Source organism: Drosophila kikkawai, chromosome 3R (assembly GCF_030179895.1).
Source record: "Drosophila kikkawai strain 14028-0561.14 chromosome 3R, DkikHiC1v2, whole genome shotgun sequence".
In the NCBI taxonomy this organism is placed as follows: Eukaryota; Metazoa; Arthropoda; class Insecta; order Diptera; family Drosophilidae; genus Drosophila; species Drosophila kikkawai.
The window spans coordinates 32,781,116-32,800,897 of NC_091731.1; the positions used below are offsets into that span (position 1 = coordinate 32,781,116).

Consider the following 19,782-nt stretch of genomic DNA (forward strand, 5'->3'; position numbering starts at 1 on the left):
GCCTCGAAACGGTCGCCAGCGTTGGTGGAAAAACCGATTTTTTCGTGCTTTCCCGACTTCGCTTATCGTTGTTGTCCGCTTATCAGCGTCGCGCGTCGTTGAAATGCCGTCGGTGGAAATGCAGTTTGCCTAGTTTTCCGCGCTGCAACATATCAACTGCGTCGTTTTTTTGACAGCATCCTGCAATCATGTTTTGGATTTTACGCCGCACTGGCGCCGCCAACTTCTTCAACTCCTTCAACAACAACTGCAGCTTCTCGAAGAGCAACGCGAACGGTGGCAATCACAGCAACAGCACTCAAGGTAAACACCCCAGATCGCTGATACCTGGGCAATCAATTAGTCGCGTTAGCTGCGCCAAAAGTCCACCCTCAATTAGGATAATTCATCAATAATTGGCGGACTAATCACATTAAGTCTCAAACTTCTGCAAGAGTCAACCATAAATAGCGTTGGGCTTGATATAGTGATTGGAGGTTTATTGGTCAGAATATTAGGGGAACCCGAATTAAATAAATGCGATTAGATAATGAGGCAATGTTGCCACAAATTGGTTTCAGTTACTTAAGTAATTAACTATAATTCGAAATATTTTTGTAATAATGGAAGTAAATATTGGAAGAAAGCTGACACTCGTTTTAATTAGTTTTCAAGGAACAATTTATTTATCTCTTTACATGCCTTAAGCCATCATTTTCATATGCAAAATATCAAAAATTGATTAAGAATCACTTCTAGGAAGTTACTAATTAATTGAAAAGGCAAACCTAGCGAACTTGAATTTAATGACTTTCATCAAGTCAATTGCCCCGATCAATGTTTCAACCTTATTCAGATTTCCACGGGCCTTTAGCCCACGCAGGAGAAAGTTCTTGAATCCGTAATGCCAAACATGTTCCAGTTTAGGCCTTGCCTTTATTCATAAGCCAAACCCTCCTCCACTTGTTATCAAAACAAGTTAATTAAAATTCTCGAAATGACTTGTGGAATATACGCGCCAAATATATATGTATATTGTACTTGCTGCATACTCATATTGTTCGCCTTTATCTGTGCCGTATGGCAAAGTGGGAACAACTGAGCCAAGGGAAAAACTGGGGAAAAAAAACTGAAGGAGAACCTAGGAAAGTAAATAACATTGAGGCCCTACAACCCACGTAATAATGAGACTCCGTGTGCGTGTGGGAAAAACGTGGTGCGGATGTGACTGTCGAAAATAAAACACTTTAGGCTTCGGTCCCAGGATGCTTTTGTCTAAGCGCTAAGTCTCGCACCCTCGCCGAAAATGGCAGGAGATAGAAAATGGAGAATGCAAAGGGATCGGGGGAAAAGGGAGAAAAATCGGGGTGGTAAATGCCGGAGGCAAGCAATCGGAATTTTTAGTTGCTTTTGTTGATTTTCCCAAGCAAAGTCCAAGTGCTTTCTTCCTTCTTTTTTGATTATCTTTAGCGCATCTCCTTAAGTTATATATACTCAAAAACGTTTCAGAAAATCCATGAATCCATGGATTTTGGTGATTTAAAATATGCACGAAAAAATAGCCCGGAGAACTACGCCCTTGGAATAATTTAGCAGTAAATATAAATATGTTATTTCCTATTTTTGGGCACACAAATTACTGATTACCCAAAAGAAGAAATATGATTTCAGGATTCAAGTAAAGGAAACATATTTCATTTACATCTTTTAGTCATGACTGATGAATAAATCTATTATATCGGAAGAACATTTCCCCTTTTTGATTATTATTATCCTAGTTATTTCCACCCTCCCAAGGGATTTAATTTTTGTGAAATCAACCGAGCTGCAAATATGCAAATGCAATTAAGCGCTTAAAAACTATGCGTTTCACCAGAATATAAAAAATGAAAAACCCTCTATGTTATTAATTAATTAGCTGAATGGCAGGGTGCAAATTAAAAGCAAACACCAGCAAATTGCAATTAAAATATTAAGCACGAATTTTAAATTATGTTTGCTAACAACTCTCGTTAAGCCATAGTTTTGGCCATATTGATTTTAGCTGATTGAATTTGCGTTACTCAAATGCAAAACTTACCAAATATTTGTGCTTGTAATTATGCTTTTTAATTACAATTTCCCAGTGCATACTTGGGCGAAAGACAACAGCTGTGCTTTGTGGTCTACTTAAAAGGCTTCTCCAATTTGATTTACTATTCGGAGCAGCTGTTTCCCAGCGGAAAAAAACAAATGAACAAGGACTCTGAACATTATCTGGGGTAATATTTAATGAGTTTGCACAATGAATCCATTGAAATGGAACTGAACTGTAAACAAAGTGCTAAATGTCACGGCAATAATTGAAAAACCTTTTTCGCACATCGCATAAATGGCCATTATTCACTTTTGCAAATTTGCAAACATTTATGACATTAATAGCAACGCCCACGAACGACAATTTTTCCAATCACTCCCGCCGGGCGCGAAATTTAATCGTAGAAAAAATTTCATTTGCCAAGTTGAACAAATAAAAACAACAACAACAACAAGGAGACGCCGCCCTTAAGCTTTTGTCAACATATTGTTGTATTGTTGTTCACACGAGGATAAGAGGGATGGAGGACAACTCAGGGGGTGGCAGTGTGGGTGAGAGTGAGATTTATATATGTGTTATGCAAATTCTGGGCAACATATGGCTGCGGCATTAACCGATAATTATGACAGCCATTTGTCATTGATAATAATGCGTTTGTGCATTCAATTTGTGGAAACTGTGCGGGGGAAAATTGTAAAACAAGCAATGGCAATTAGTCGAGAGGGTGTGTCAGCGTTTGTCTGTGGCTATCTGTGCGTGTGCACAACAAAAAATTACAGCTAAGTAGCTTATTTGTATAATAATTTCATAATGAGCTTAGTTATTTAAAAAAATATTTTATGGAAAGTTTCTAAGGATAGGTTTTTGTATGAAAAGTTTCTTAATAAACCCTTTTTATATTAAAAATTAGTCTAACCTTATTCCGTTTTAAATTCACAAATTTGTGATATGATAGCCATCATATTCTGCCTTAAATTCCATACAAACTTTACCTTATTTAAGGTTGAAAATATTTCTATTTCAATTTTCTTATATTTCTGTGTAAATCTAGGTGCAATGTCCAATTAGCTGCGGGTCCTGCAGAAAGTCTGGTTGGTGTTTTATATTTTTTTTTTCAATTTTGTTTGGTTTTCTGTGTCCTGGTCACCGGCCATCAAATGTGGCTGTTTTCTGCCGGCGGCATCATTAGTTCGTGTTTGGGGGGGCCAGACATCAGAAATAATAATAACAGCAGAACAGAAAATGTATCATAAATTACGGTTGGCAGTTGGTAAAGGAGAATGTATCCTGTGCCCAGCATGAGAAGAATTATTAGGCATTTATCTGGCGTATTAATAACGCCGCTCCTGTCTGCTGGCTTGCAGTCTTTCCCGTCGTGATTTATATATCTGGCTGCCGGCGGCGGGCGGCATCATTTGTAATAATTTGTGCTGTAATTCTAAAGTAGGAATCGAGAGAAACTTTTATCTTGCCAGATTACACGACGAGTCAGTGGCACCGGGCGGTACTGAACTTAAAGGCGGTCCGAAGTCATAAATTTCCATTCATCTGAGCTCCAGTCCCCATTCCGTTAAATGTTTTCCACACTTTCCGGCCAGCCGCCGTTCTGGGTTTCGCATTTTGGCGATAAAATTGAGTTTTAGTTTGCCTTACGGTCTGGCGCGCTTTTCGGAATCTCACTCCACTGGTTTTTCCGCACTCTTTTCCGCCTTTGCGCTCCATCCATCCGTCATTTCCACCGAATGTCTGCCCCCATATATGCGTTTTTTTATTCCTTTTTTAACATGAAACACTTTCATATTCATGGTCGTTTATGTTTTTCAGTAAAAGCAACAGCAACAGAAGCTCTTAATCATTTTTTATTTCCGAGTAAATATTCAGAGGTCATCAGTCTAGAGCATTGTTTAAGGACATCATTTAGTGGGTTTTTATCTGGAAAAAAAGGAAATATTTATTTAAGTTTATGTATTAATTTTTTTGGTATAAAGAATATGTATATTTGCAATGAAAACTGTTTTAAAAGTTATTATGTTTGGTTAAGCTTATTCGTATTTTATTAAGTTCCATCATAGTAAACACAGAACTGGGTTTTTCCATTAGATTACACATAAGAGTCAAACCCTCGCAGCGCTCAATAAAACTTAAATACTCTGTCAGCAGAACTTTAAGTTAATTGAACATTTAAATGCGATTAAACCCTCCGAACTGGCAATTTCGTGTCGTCACGTATACGCAGTGTTGAACCCAATTGCAATTAAAGCCAGCACACAGAGCCAAGCCCACATAATGAGCTGCTAATGGGGGCTCGAACGTCTAGTGGGTCATAAAAATCAAGGGGGCCCATCCATTTTTGTGCCGTAAATAAAGGCTTCATAGAATCTCACCGCCAGCAACTATTTATTGTCCTTTCCGCTCCCTCCGAACACAAACAAAAGCCTCCAATAAATCTCATTTTATCACTTCACGACTCAAGGACATGCAGGCAAGAGGACAACAAACAAATAAGGAACAACAAAAAATGTACGAAGAATGCGGAAAGTTTTTTTCAGCGTCACAAAAGCCGCCATAAATTCTCTGATGCATTGAGGAACATTTCTCAATTTCGAAGCTTTGCGCCATAGCACAGCGAAAGTTTCCCTTAAAGCGGAAACAAAAGTTATACACTGGAAAAACTAATTCATTACACGGGAAAAGTATGTGCATGCACAAAACCATTTAAAAACAATCATAAAGCAATTGAGAGAAGTTGTGTATGGCAATTTCCGCTCTCTGCGAAATAATATATTCAAATGGTTTATGTTGAGGTAAAGGCACTTAAAACTTTAGCCACTTTTACTCGCTTTTATATTTAAGTTTTATGGGGAAATAAATTTAGATTTATATATAAATAAAATTATGTTAAATATATATAAAAATATATTTACTTTTCTGACTCATTAAACTGGCTTTATTTTTTACTAAACATGTTTTGAATGATATGTTTTTAGTTTAATAAATGTATAAAAATAAAACAAAAGAAGCTTCAAGGCGTTCCAAGAATTATTTTAGCTATATATTTCACATTCTCAGGGGAAATGTAATTCATTTTTATAAATATTCTCCTAATATGCAAGCTTATATAAAGAGACCGACCCCATTGAGTTCCTTTGAAATTTGGACCGCCTGGGACTTTCGCAAAAAAAATTTTTTTTCAATAGAACCACGCTTTTGTTTAGCAAAGTTTTCATGCATTTTTTCCACCTCATTTTGCTGCTTTCATTTTCCGGCAGACAAATATGTGAAGCGGCCCCCACGGAAGGCATATGGACGACTCAGCGCCGAGGCTGACGATGCCGTGTCACTTGGCCACAAAATCGATGATCCGTTCGATGAGCTAGACGACTTTGAAATGCTGGCAGCGAACGCAAACTCCAGTGCCTGCTGTAGCAACGGCAATGGCAATGCCAACGAGCCACCAGGTGAAGCCAATGGCAACGTCAATGTCAACGGCAGTGCAGGAGGCGGAGGAGTAGGCAGAGGAGGTGGACTCGGATGCGGGAATGGGAATCTATTGGCCTGCCCGGATGCCGATTGCCAGGGCAACTACGAAGTGGAGAGCGCCCTCTGCGAGCTGGGCCTGTGCCAGGCGAAAGCCAAAACATCAAAGGACCTGGCGGGGGCCACGTCAACATCGAAGGAGATTAACGAAAACACAATAAGTCGACTGCACGCCCTGGCCATGGCCGACGATGATGATGACTACGGTGAGTTTTACTTAAGGTCCGGAGTCTGGAGTCCATAATGGCCAGCTGATGAGGCAGGCACTGCAGCCGGTAGAGGTACAGTGGAGGTTATTCTAATGAGCAAAAGGGTTTTTTCAAGGAGAAATATAAGCTGGTTGTGAGACGGAATCGTTGAATTTAATTACTGAAATTGTTTTCAGGCTATGTTTTGTTTTTATTAAGAATTATAGCAGCTTTAAATAAGTATTTAAACGAAGTAGACTATCTTAAAAGACAAAAAATGTTAGTAAACTTAAGAAAGCTAACAAAAGCTGATTGTGAAAATAACGTTAAAGGACTTAATTTCAAAAAAAGATCTTAATAAAAAGCCATAGAAAATCTTCTTTATAAAAACGTAATCATTGCAAGCATAAATATTGTCAAGAATTTTCTCTATTATATAGAACCTACTGTACATTTGCTCGTATATATCCTACATATATCCCCATAATTTCCAGATGAATCCCTTACCTGCAACGTGTGCGACCGAGCGTTCCATTGTCACCGGCAGCTGGCGTCGCACCAGCAAAAGAAGCGTCACTTTGGGTAAGGGAAAATGCACTTAATTAAGCCAGCTGCCGCTCTCACTTTTCACCTGCTCACTTTCTTCCCCACTGCCTGTCGACTGTCCTGTCCTGGATTTCATCTGAATCTCCTTCAACGAAATTTCGCACCTCGCAGGTGCAGTGGCTGCGATAGTTTGTTTCCGTCACTAATGCTGCTGGAGCACCACAAGGAGGAGTTTGAGCACTGGAGCGACGAGGAGATGGGCAGGCGGGTGTGCTGTCGCCGGAATCGCTGTGACGACGACTACTTTACGGACACCGACTCCTTTATCAGTGACGCGGAGAGCGAGGATCTGGAGAGACTGTTGTAATCGCTGGACGCGGCAAAAAAAAAAGGAACCGAGGGAAGCAGGACTGACGGGACTGAAAATGGGAAGGCTGCCCTCGACGAAATTTGAATCCTGGGCCCTGGGAATGGGCATGGTTCTGGCCATCTCATCCCCATCATTCAGGCAGCAGCAGCTAGGGGGCGGGCACAAGGTATATCCTGCGGCGAAAGGACAAGGGACATCGGACTTGGGCGCTCGTCTTCTGATGAAGATTGACACACGGGGCGGACCTAATGAAAATGAATTAAACCCCAATCTGGCTGAACGCAAAGCCCCCCAAAAAAAAAAACACAAACAATGAAAAATGTTGGCTAAAGCCCAAAAGAAAAACAACAACAAAAAAACATACCAAGACCAGTGCTGTAGAGTTTTTAGCTTTTTTGTTAAAGAGATAAATTCTTAAACAAACAAAGGCATGATATTCTTTGAGATTTATGTTATTCTATCAAAACTTATTAATATTTTATTTATTTCCAATTTTAAAGGTGCAAATAATAAAACAAACATTCCTCAGGTTTATAAACAATCCAATTCTTTTCTGATTAACTTTTTTGAAATATTTTCTACTCTTTATATTTTTATTTTTCATTCATTTATCTCGTTTTCAAGATGCTTCTTGGCAGCACTGGCCAAGGCAATAAAAAAAAGGAAGAAAAAAAAAGACGCCAGGACAGAAAAACAAGATATAAAATACTTGTCGACTGTTTTGTCTGTATTTTTAGAGTTCAACTACCAGACCCTGTGCTTGGGTCTAAAAACCCAGTTATATATATATGTAAATGTAAATGTATTATATATCTATGTGTGTATAATGAGCTAGTCAAATACGAAAATCCATAAATGGAAATCATATCATTAAATGCATATGTGTAAACCCAAAGAAACAAGAAAAAAAACAAAAAACAAAAAACAAATACAAAACTATTTACCAAGCAACAAGAAAAGACCGCAAGAAAAACCAAAAGTATTTTTCAATAAATAAAACTGTGCAAACCAAGCAAGCGAAGCGTGTTCGGCAATCTGTACTCATTCATTAAAATTCTCATAAATTTCCAATTATGGCCGGACAACACTTAAGGAAAATTGCTCGCAATTAAAATTTCAGATTTCTTCGCCCTCGCCTGAGCTCATAAGTATGCCGCAATATAAATCAGGGGGCAAGAAAATAATGCCCCGTGGACATTTCTTAAATTATTCAGCGGGATGGCTTTATTGTGGCATCATTAAAACTTGATTGACTTGATGATGAGTGAATGAAGTGGGCGGAGTGAAAACATCGCCTGGGCGCAAACTTTGCCCGCCTTCAAGGCCATTTTGGGCCCGCTCCAGAAATAATTTCCGCCGCCGCAAAAGTTCAACATAAACCCTGGAAGGAGCCAACCCCACCGCCTTCGTCTAAGTACTATACATATTCGCTAATGTTGTTGGCATTCTGGTAAGCAATCTCATTTCGCCCGAAAGGTTTCATATTTCTCTTTAATGGCCTTGGAGCTGCGATAACTGCTTGGCACGAACATTCGATTAGAACTGCTTAAAGGAAGTGACTGCTTGCCTTAAGCAGTGCTAATGATGGCTTCCGGTGTTATGCAGTTTCCAAGAAAATCAGTGAAAAGGTTAAAGGTAATAACTGTTGAAGAAAACAATGGAAATATTCCTTAGGAGAGAAGGTGTATTGTTCATTAAATAAAATAAATTCTGACTTAATAGAAGAGGCAAACAATAAATATTAAATCCTTAAACTATAAGCTATTTTAACAGAAATAATCAACCTGCAAAACTTAACCCACACACAAAAACTCTTACAAAATTCGATTCATGCTTAAATATTTATCAAAGCAATTCGTTGATATATCCAACCTTTTGTCTTAAGTTCCTGATCAAATTTATTATTCAAATTAAGCTCACTACCTTCCTACCTTTAAGCTGATTATAAGGAGAGTATATTTCAAACAAAGTCCCCCACCTTCCGCCTGCCTTTTTGCATACATTAAACGAAAAAGGAATTGTATGTTTTGGGTTTTTGATGACGATTTTCGCCGGATGAGGAAATCATCCATCGGAAAAATGCCAAAGAGCAGGCGGGGGAGCGGGGTATTTGCGAGCAGAGACAAACACGAATTTTCCCTTACAGATAAGTAAATTCATTTCTCATGCTCGACCAGAGAAGCGAATGAACTGGAGAGCGTCCTTGCCCTTGGAATATTCATAGCAGGCACGTAAAATGGATTAGCAGAAAGTTTTCGACGGCGCCAATCGTGATTCCTGGACGGGATGCTGCGCATCCCCACCGTATCCTGATTGATGCCCGGCCGAGTTGCGTCCTAGTGAAACAGGATTTGTTTGGGGAATTCGTGGGAGACAGAGCAACAGTGAGCATACAAGTACGAGTACAACCATATCCATATGGACTGGCCATCTCGTGTGGACAGGTCATTTGACATTTTGATGGATGCAAGGGCATAAAAGGATCTCCTGGATACGCTCCACTTCTGGCCTGGCCTGGTCTTGGGCAAGCATTAAATTTTGATTTGATTTTATTACGGCACTCGTAAACATTTTATGCGTACATCATACGCACTGTTGGCCAGGCATTTACATAAAAGCCAGCAGATACGGCCAGCTCCATAGACAAAACCACAGGGCAGCGAAATGTTTATGTGGCTACATATTAAAAGTCGCTTTCCAAAAGCCCATTCGAGGGCTGAAATTTACATAAACCATTAAGTGTCCTTTTAGCAGATGTTTTCTGTTTTTTTTTTTTTTTACTTTTCCCTGTAGACTGTAGGTATGCAGAGAAAGAAATTGATGGGGTGTCTAGATAATACTTTGGTATTGATATTTATCTTAGGAAATCATATATATATAGGGTGATAAGTATTTTAAATTGACTATGATAAGGGATATATTTCATGACAAGATTATCTACGACTTCAATGCTATCTTATTTAATTATTTAATATTTTTCTACCTACAGTATTTCCATTCTTTCCCAGTGTAAGGGCGAGTCCTTTGATCTGCCACAAATTGCACAGAGCTGATTAGTGGCTCAGCAGGAAGGCAGTGTCCAGGTAAATTGCATTTCCACTGCTTCCGTGATTCCTCTGACAGGGCATTCATGCCTTAGACAAAGTAGCCAAGACTTTGCATTATTATCAATGCAGCAGATAGGAAAATGAAAAAAGGGGAAGGCCCTTGCTGCTTTTTCTTTTCTTTTTCTCTTTTTTGCATGCCAATCAGGCCAATTTGTTACGTGGCAAATTGAGTTTGAGGCGGCGAGGCAGTCTAAGCTCTTTTTCGTGCCTGCAAGGCCGTGCGGCAGCAAGGCAACCATTAGCTAATTAAGACGCTTCAAGTTGCCTTGGTACCCCCAAAAACCCTGCCTTAGCACCCACAAGAACATACACACATTACTGGAACCGCAGACAAAGAACTTGCCAGGCACCAGGCGCCAGGACTGAGGAGCTAGATTGCGGCCAACACAGAATTTCACATATAACAAAAACTTTGGAAACCAAGAATAGCAAACAAAAAAATTGCAGAAAAAAACTATAAAAGAGAAGACACGAAAATTGTTGCACCCACAAAGTTCTTGGAATTGTTTCAAAGGATTTTTGGCCTCGGTCTTTAACATGGCCTTGAATAACTAATTTCGTAGAAAATAGATAAGTTTATGATTTTGAACTTCTGCAGTGCAAAGTTTCCTAGAAACCCAACTTTGCCATTGTCTAATTTATATCATTAGTGAGCTAGTTCATACTGATTATATTTAAGTTGTCCTGACACTCGACAGCCATTTAAAGGAAAATGTTTAAACCTGTGAAATTGCTTAAAGTTGTATCCAGTTTAAACTTACCTGCTAAGCATATAAATCTTGCTTTAATAAAGTTCAAGATTTTAACCTAATAAACCTATGAAAATCCTTGCTTTTAGCATCCTTCCACCCCTTTCTCTCTTAAATTATCTAATTTCTAGCTTAAATCAAAGCCAAACCACAACGTTTCCCAACAATTCTATTATTTTTAGTCTTTAATTTCCGCAGAAATGCCTCGCCTGCTTGTAAAGTTAATTAAAAACCGCTGACTGTCATCGTTGTTTTGTCGGGCCAAGTGTGAATGCGTTCGTCGCAAATGATAATTGTTTGGCACGAAGCAGGAACTGCGACACAATGGGTTAATTAAAATATGCCAAGTCATTGTTCACTGAGAACGATAGCAAAACCCGGAGGCAGACTGGGTTGTTGGTGTGAAATCTAGTTAAAAGGTAATTTCAATTTTCTCGCACACACAAGTGTAGGCCTCCAAGGGTTAATTGTGCAGTTGCTAATAGTGGGATGACACTGCCGCATTAATTAGAGACTTCATTAAAGATTTGACAGCGCTATAGCGTTTTACACAAGTGCGAGCAAGACGACTCTATGGCGCTCTAATGCATTAGAATAATGCATTAGCTACTTCATTGCCGCGGTAATCGATAGATCTACATATTATATACTAGATACTCGATAACAAAATACGGGTTTAATGAAGAAAATTGTAATTGAAAAATGTATTAGCCAGTTCATTGACAGTATGGTCTCACAATGAGAATTTTATTTTTATATCATTTCGCTTGTTTTTTGAACTGAAAATATATTAGAAAATTAGCAAAAATAATATGTTTTGCGGTAGCAAGGTTCTTGCGCTGTAAAATTAATTAAAATTATTTTTTTTGTAATAATTAAAAAAATTTTAAGCATTATAGGTTAAAAACATAAATTTAAAGGATTCTGCATTTATTTATGCAATAATACTTCGACGAGGAATTCAGAAATTCATAATAATACGCCGCGAAAGGCCGCCGTTTTTTTTGTTTACCTTTTACGGTCGGTGTGACCGTAGTCGTATTACCAAAATAATCCAAGCAAAATTCAAGCAAAATTACACAAAATTACACATATAGTTGACTCTTTCAAGGTTCTAATGAAGTAGCTAATTAATGAAAACTGCATTACTGTATCATATGGGCATAATCAGAGAGAATTGTGTGCGATGGATCCTTCCACATATGTATGTGTTGGTATGCCACCACTGCACTTTGTTAGGAATACGATAGAGGTGGTAAAAAATCGATAGTGCTCATGGTAATATCGAGGCTTCTATCGTTTGTTGTCAAGTCTTGTTTATTTTAAGTTTTCTCAGAATTTTTATAACAATTTTTGAGTCTTTTTTTGCTCAACTTAATACTTTAAAATGATAAATGTGTCGGCGAGTTGGTTGCTAAGGCCGCGCGCACACTACGAGCTGAAAGCGGAGCTGACGGCTGACGGCTTATCAGCTCTCTGAAACAAACACACTACTTGTATGAGAGCGCGCACACCGAGAGCGGAGCTGAGCTTAGAAATTTGCACTGAAATTATCAGCTCGCTTATCTCAGCTCTGCTTTCAGCTCGTAGTGTGCGCGCGGCCTAAGTGCAAATTTGGAAAGCTTGTTGCTATGGCAACAGAGTTATTCGGCATGCTCAGGTATTGGTAGCCCTGTAGGTGTCGCTGGCGCGCAGGCGCAATGACAGTTGAGTCGGTAACAGGAGTGTTACTGAGTGAGGTCTGTTCGTCTGTCGCAACAATAGGAGAGAATGAGAGAGACAGCTTGAGATTGTCTAGGAATGACATCTGAGTGAAAAGTAAGAAAAGGTGAAAGGGCCACAGGAAAAGTGGCGTGATGACAGATTCGATTTGACTGCGCAGGCGAACAGAACTCGCTGGCTCGACTACGGTTAAATTAAATAACGGATATCTCCGACATCAGAAGTGGGATTCACCATAGCCTCGCGGGCATTCTGATAAAGTGATTTTCGGTCGATACTAAATTCAGTGGCGCATCGAAGGCTTGCGCAGCCGCGTGGTGCGAGACACCGGAGTCGTGATAGGCAGTCAAATGCACTGGTCGCGTGTTGAGCCGGACGGTTGCAAGTGTCATCAGTGTCGGCCAGAAAATTTGGGGAAGAATGGAAGACAACAACAACAGCACACTGGCGGAACTGCGGCTGAAGTGCGGAGAGCTGGAGTGACGCACTTCAGGCGTGAGAACGGTGGTCACATTGCATCTGTGTGCACGAGATGGGTATCAGCGGCTGCGAGCGGCAGCGGCAGCTGCATGTAGAAGCGAGTTGATTTGTGTGATTCAACAGTGACAGTATCGGGTGAGCCCTTTCCAATTATTCTTTGATTTGGGAGCTAAATTGGCTAAAATATGGGAATAGAGATGTGTTTGATTGCAGTGTTGTTTGCCCATCTGCCTTCCCATTGGCGAGCCCTGTGCTACGATAGGTTGTGCTTAGACTATCGGAAGCAATATTCGAAAATGGTTTCGGACAGTGGCCTTTGCCGCTTATGTCAGACCCTGTGAAGGAAAAATGTTTCTGTTGAAAAATAATTAATTAAAATTACGAGTTGCCGTCTGTTTGGTCTGCCGTGCCGTTTGGTTTGAAGAGTGCATCTTCTACCTTCATCATGCAATTGTTAAGGCGTTTGGAATTTATCATGATTATTTGCGATAGTTTACATAGATGACGTGTTAATCATGGCAAACTCGGAAGAAAAGGCTTTCCGAAGGCTGAAGGTTGTATTAAATGTGTTGACTGTACCAGGGTTGCCATTTAACGTTACCAAATGTGGGTTTCTTGAACCTACTACGCAGTATCTGAGCTATGAGGTGTGCGGTGGAGAAATCAAACCCAATTCCTAGAAAATCCTTACGTTAAAGGTCCGTCCTTTTAATCGGTGCAATTAAGAGACCGTCGTAAGACCATTTATTGAATTGGTGCCTTGTTTTCAAAAACGTGTGCCTCGATTTTCTCAGATCATGAGACAGATTCTTCGGCTTCAAGTATCTTTAAGTGAAATGACGATATTCAGAAATTGGAACGAACGTTTTTAATATTATTACAAATGAGCCTGTAATCGTTATTTGTTGGTTCGAAACATCTGATCAAATTTGAAACAGATATAAGCTCTTGTGGATATGGTCCAATGCTAATACACCTAATTAATGGAGACCCTTATGTTGGTGGATATATTGGTAGAACTATGTGTCTTGTGGAGTCCAAGTAGCCTTTGTATGAATTGGAAATATTGGTTGGCGTGCAATTATTCTGACATTTTTGGCATTGTTTGCTCAGATGAGAGTTTGTAGTCTATACTTATTGCAGATGTAATCATTTCTAAACAAAAAAAAAATTAACTGAAGTGCATCATAGAGTAGAGGAAGAGAAAGCGCAAGGCAATTGTGGAATTCTTTTTGTGTCCAGAATTCACATGACTGATTTAACTCCGATAAATAAAAATAAATTGACAGAAAAACGTCTGAACTTAGAATGGAAATCTCAAATGACCGACTGATCAACTTCAGGATTTATTGGTATAGTTTATAAACAACTACAAATAATTGAAATTAACTTGAGTTACGAAGAGGGATTTTAAAGAATACAGAGAGGTGTGAGGCAATGTTATCTGCCAGTAGTGTCCCTTAAATTTTGTTGGATAGTTATTAATCAAGGTTATAAATCCGTTATGTGTTTGGGTTGGAAAAAATAGACTCAGCAATATTTATCAGAATTGTTGGAAATGACTAAGTTTAAAGATTGTTGAAAATTGTATCATGTGTAAAGTTGTAAAGTAGTCATCTGGCTGGATACCAGGACCGCAGAGGTGATGGGAAGATGCTCTTGGCGGGGTGCAACTTGCGGCGAACTGCACAGTTAGTAGTGCAACCAATGCAAGCCCTTAAGAGATGCCAATCGGACCCACCCTTTGGGCTTGATACCACCACATGACACAGAGAAAAGTATAAAGAAAGAGAAATTTAAAGCTACGTTATGCTGGTTCGGAAAAGCACTAGTTTTGATAAGGCAAGATTAATTTAAAATGAAAAATGAAAATGGAAAATATGTTAAGAATGAGAGAGAAAGGAGAAAGAAATGAAGATGAAAAATGAAAATGAAGATCGGCACCAAACAGAGTTTATAGAAAAGCTTGATGGTGGCTGATATGTTTTGAGATATCTGTCAAGTAAGCGAACTTTTATAAGTATGCGCATGAGTTTTTGAGGGCATAGCCAAATAGACAAAATAAGCAATGACGTTGATTGATTAAAGATTAAAGTTGATTAAAGATTTAGACGACTCAAGTGGAGATGCGTCTGATTCCCATGTGGGGAATGATGATATGGATGGCACGGTTGATGCCTTGGAATCCCAAGAGGGGATATAATGACCGCACCATAACAGAAGGAATTGTTATGGCGGGGGTCAGTGGAGACCGCACCAAAACAGAAGGAATTGTTATGGCGGGGGTCAGTGGAGCCCGCACCATAACAGAAGGAATTGTTATGGCGGGGGTCAGTATGTGGGTGTAAAAGGAAATACACCAGTTGATAAAGCTATGTAATTAGAGAAGTCTGAATTGTAAATTGTGATTAAAATGAAGATGTAATTTGTTATGTTATCATGAAACCAAGATGCTTATTTTGTCTAAATTCCTCAATACTTATGTTTAGAAAATTAATGAAATGTTTGTTGACAATAAAATGTAACGAGTACCGAAATTTTAGAATACTGTGATTTAAAGTTAACACACGAGGACGTGTGATTTGTCAGGAAGGCCGTGTCGGATCACATGAAACGGGGCCTACTTTATTCCTATGGTCAGAATATGTGAAGCGGAGCCTTTTGAAATACGAAAAGAGCTTGTACTCTATGGTTTCGAAAGGTTATCCTGCCAAACTAACATTTGAAGACACTAGAAGTGTAAGCGAGAGATCGCCGACTGAGGCACTCGTTGGTGGAATCATTTATAAGGCTGTGAGGGTCCAGAGAGACCGTGACGCAAGAGGTGCGTGTGAGCGTTGCAAAGTGTGCAGCAAGAGCCTGTATAAATTGATGAAGAGATGTTGAGTAAGAGTTGTGGTACGAGCAGAGAAAGAAGATACAGATTTGGTACGAGAAGAGAATGAAGTGGCGAGAAGAAATAAAAGTAAAGCTTATTTGACATGAATAAAACAGATAAAATGAAATGTTAAGTTGAGACCAAAGAGAGAAAAAAGAGAGAATGATAAATGACAGTTATGTTTAGAGCTATTAGAAGACACGTCACGCGAGGACGCGTGAATTGTCAGGATGGCCGTGTCGGCGAGTTGGTTGCTAAGTGCAAATTTGGAAAGCTTGTTGCTATGGCAACAGAGTTATTCGGCATGCTCAGGTATTGGTAGCCCTGTAGGTGTCGCTGGCGCGCAGGCGCAATGACAGTTGAGTCGGTAACAGGAGTGTTACTGAGTGAGGTCTGTTCGTCTGTCGCAACAATAGGAGAGAATGAGAGAGACAGCTTGAGATTGTCTAGGAATGACATCTGAGTGAAAAGTAAGAAAAGGTGAAAGGGCCACAGGAAAAGTGGCGTGATGACAGATTCGATTTGACTGCGCAGGCGAACAGAACTCGCTGGCTCGACTACGGTTAAATTAAATAACGGATATCTCCGACAAATGTATCATGATAAATTTTATCTACATTTTTATATAGATATATCGAATTTCAAGTTCAATATCCTCACAATTATATTAGAATTCATATAAATATCTCCTATTCAACTTCCTAGTAACTAACTAACTATCTACGTAGGTACTCTCCCATCACTATGTGCTCATACTTTGTGTACGCATCAATTTCCCTTTGGGTCCTCTTCAGTTCCTGAATGTAAAGTGCAGACGTGTTCGTAAAAAGTCCCCATCCACATGCCAGGAGTTATTCAATGTTCATTGATTAGAACGCGTTCACACACAGAGAGACACACACACAGCAGCCAATGATGTGTATCAAAGTGTGTATCTAAGTGTAATGCCAGATAATTGAAAACAAGTAGGCAGGAGAAGGAGCTGAAGCAGGAGCTGAAGCAGAGACATGAGCTGGAGCCCGTAGAAAGGCACAAGATACTGCCAAAGTAGCAACCGGCAAAGGCTCGAGTGCCTAACAAGCTGCTTTTGCCCACTCAAAGTATACTATCTGCCCAGGGCTCGATGCCTTTGCTAATGGATGGATGCTATGTGCTGTGTGCACATTAAAGTTGTCCTTCAATCCAGTTGATAGTTTCGCCAAATCGAGCCGAATTGGGCGGGTCCTTAGGGGAGGACACGGGCAAATATTAACTCTGAGTGCAGCTCAACGGATATACCATAGAATATGGACAAATATTTGATAAATTTAAGCAGCGATGGATGGGAAATCAAACTTCACCTGGGGTTATGTGTGATTGTATATCCCTTTGAATCTCAATCTATACAATTCTATTTTTTTTTTTGTAAAGTGTAACCAATTTAAAAGCCTTTTTTCATGTTTAAGATTTATTTTCTTTTGTCTTTTGACTCATATGTGAGTGGTAAGCTGGAAGGATATCTCTGATTGATGCTTTATAGTATAAATAAAAAAATATATATTTAATCTAAATTAATTTCTTTTATGAAAAAAGTAAATAACCTTTTTTATATAATAGTCGCTTGAAAGCCATTTAAAAATTTACATACATCAATTTCCGGCCAACTGACTATTTAATTAGCTTCACTAGCAGCTCACGGCTACAAAAGTGATTTTCCCGCAAAGAAAAAACCTTACACCTTTTTATAATATCACACAAAAGTATTTTTAATTAAATTGATGTGGCCATTTATTGGTAATTTTCAACCATTTCGTGCCATTGTGCTGCTCTCTCTCGTCACGTCTCTTCTGCAACCGCAGAGCATATTTTGTCATGTTGGCTGACATTTATCACAGCCAGCTATATATCCAGCTACATCCGCAGCCTTCGCAGCTGAAAAAAAAATGTGTATATATATATACATATAAAATAAGATTATTGACAAATATCAATTTGATGCACTGGCAGCAGCGTTTCTCGTCTACCAGCAATATGATAAGCAGCATTTGCCCGACGCTGATTGATGGCTTAAATGCGCGGGCGGTGGTCCAAAAGTGATTTTTTGGCTGAAACCTTCCCCTGCTACGCCCCCCGAAAAAAAACGCTTTGATTGATGTGCAAACAAAATTATTTTGCTGCATACTTCCAGGCGAGCGCATTAAAGCAGTCGCTCAAGTTTTGTGTGACTGTGTTTGCATTTCGCACTGCCTGCTTTTAGGCGTTGGGTTCCTTTTGGGGGGGCGGCGATAAAAGACCTTCGTCTAATGCTGGTCGCCATTAAAATCATCTTACCTTTCTCGCTTTTTGGGGTTTTTTTTTTAGGGCATGGGTCGCATTAAAAATTCGAATATACATATTTCGGTTAAACGAGGCAGGTAACATTGAGTAAGCAACTAAGACTTTTAATGTTTAGGCAGCGAAGTTGAGATACACTGACCTATTTTTGATTATTTTTAAGAATAAGAAGGAGGAAATTTGTTAATATTTAGATTCTTCTGTATTAGATTCTTCCTATAAATGTATTTAACATTGCAATACGCGTTCCCTTAAGAAATATAAATGGAATAATTAGTCTATTATTATTATGTATAGATTCCCTAAAAGAAAGAAAGACATAAACTGAGTATTCCCAAATAAGTTTCAATAATAACTTCCAAGAGATAAGTTACCACAAACTTATTCCCATGTCTTAAGACCTCTAATTTGGCTATATATCTGTGATTTCATCTTAAAAACATGCCTCATTCACCATCTTAAATGTCCGTTATAATGTGAGTACTTCTGCAAGAGTATTAAAAAACGAAACGAAATTTCAATTTACTTTCAAGTAGGCAACGCACAACATACAAAAACGAAAGAAAAGAAAAAAAAAAAGAATGAAGCTTGGCTGCGGCTTTCGCATTACATTTAACTTTTCTCGCCTTATATTTTATTCAAATGGCTCCACATTATTATTTTTCTTCTTTGTTTTGTTCGCCACTCCACAGGATAACTTGAGCTGCTTGAGTGCCTGACATTTTCACATTTTGCTGCCGTTAAAAACCAAATTGCAGAGGAGAACAACAGCCAGAATGCGGCCATTACTCGGCCCCATCCATTTTTCCTCTCCTACAATTTCGTTTTTTGAGCAGGCTGTGGCACACTTTCCAAGTCCAAGTTAGATTTGCCAAGGGGTCACTAGCAGTGATGCCGAAAAATGTTGAGCAAAACTACAAGAAAGCAAATATTTGAAGGGTTTTAAAAAAAAATATAAAGAGATGATTATTATATTTGCCAGCTGAAAAACAATATTGTTAGTTTATAGAAATAAATAATACATAACTCTTTAGTTAGTTTAAGCTATATATTTATTCTAAAAATTTAATATCCCGCTCTGACTAGAAAAAATCCCAAGCTAGCAGCACTTTTCAAAGATTTTCCACGGCCATTAGGCGGGACTCGTGTGCCGCCCAATTTGAATAATATTTTCATTCAGACACGAGCTCAGGTGCTAAGCCCCGGCCTAATGAGAGAGGTGGTCCATCCCAAACAATCGGATCAGCCAAGTTTTAAGTGAATTTAAACCGAGACCGCATGGCAGAACTTTCCAACTCCTCCATTAATTGAGTTACGTCGAGAGAGCACAAGGCAACTGAATTTCATTACGCATACGCCCCGTTGCATGACCGGCAATAAAAAGAGAGGCCAGAGTTCGGGTCAAAGTTTGCTGCAAACGTCATTAGTTTTAATAACATTTAAACAGCCAACAGCACAAAGAAGAGCGGTGTCCTTGGCCAGGACATGAATGGGCGACGTCAGGCAGTCACAACATTTGTTTGGCCTGTCCGCTCCGAAAATTAATGAGGAATGACATCCACATTTGCTGCTTCAGTGCATTTCACTCCAGCCACGTGAATACCTCCAGTCCCACCCCGCAACCTAAAAATCATTTCGCCTTCCACCGCTGAGCTTCATTCAAAATTGAGGTAAATTAAATTACTTCACTAATCTTTGCCTCATCACTAAGCGATTACCGAGAACGTAAATTCAAATAGAAATGAAACGTAGAGATTATTTTCATCAAATAAATACCTATTTATTAGAAAGAAATAGAAAATAAGCTGGGTTTTGTTAGAAACGAATTAAGTGAAG

General features: G+C 39.1%; 1 protein-coding gene across 4 annotated transcripts in view; it reads left to right on the plus strand.

Annotated features, from left to right (window-relative positions):
- Positions 1-19,782, plus strand: part of LOC108082718 (uncharacterized) — a 25,955-nt gene continuing 6,173 nt past the window's right edge. Inside the window, exons 1-7 of one of the 4 annotated variants that reach the window (XM_070286532.1) lie at positions 1-303; positions 5,326-5,799; positions 6,276-6,363; positions 6,499-8,147; positions 8,844-9,093; positions 9,687-9,780; positions 16,428-16,985. In XM_070286532.1, the coding sequence (XP_070142633.1) occupies positions 189-303; positions 5,326-5,799; positions 6,276-6,363; positions 6,499-6,694 (873 nt within the window). In that variant the 5' untranslated portion in view covers positions 1-188 and the 3' untranslated portion in view covers positions 6,695-8,147; positions 8,844-9,093; positions 9,687-9,780; positions 16,428-16,985. Of the gene's footprint in view, positions 304-5,325; positions 5,800-6,275; positions 6,364-6,498; positions 8,148-8,843; positions 9,222-9,686; positions 9,781-16,427; positions 16,986-19,782 lie in introns of all 4 variants that reach the window. The other 3 variants (XM_070286530.1, XM_070286531.1, XM_017178229.3) reach the window with 3 other exon arrangements.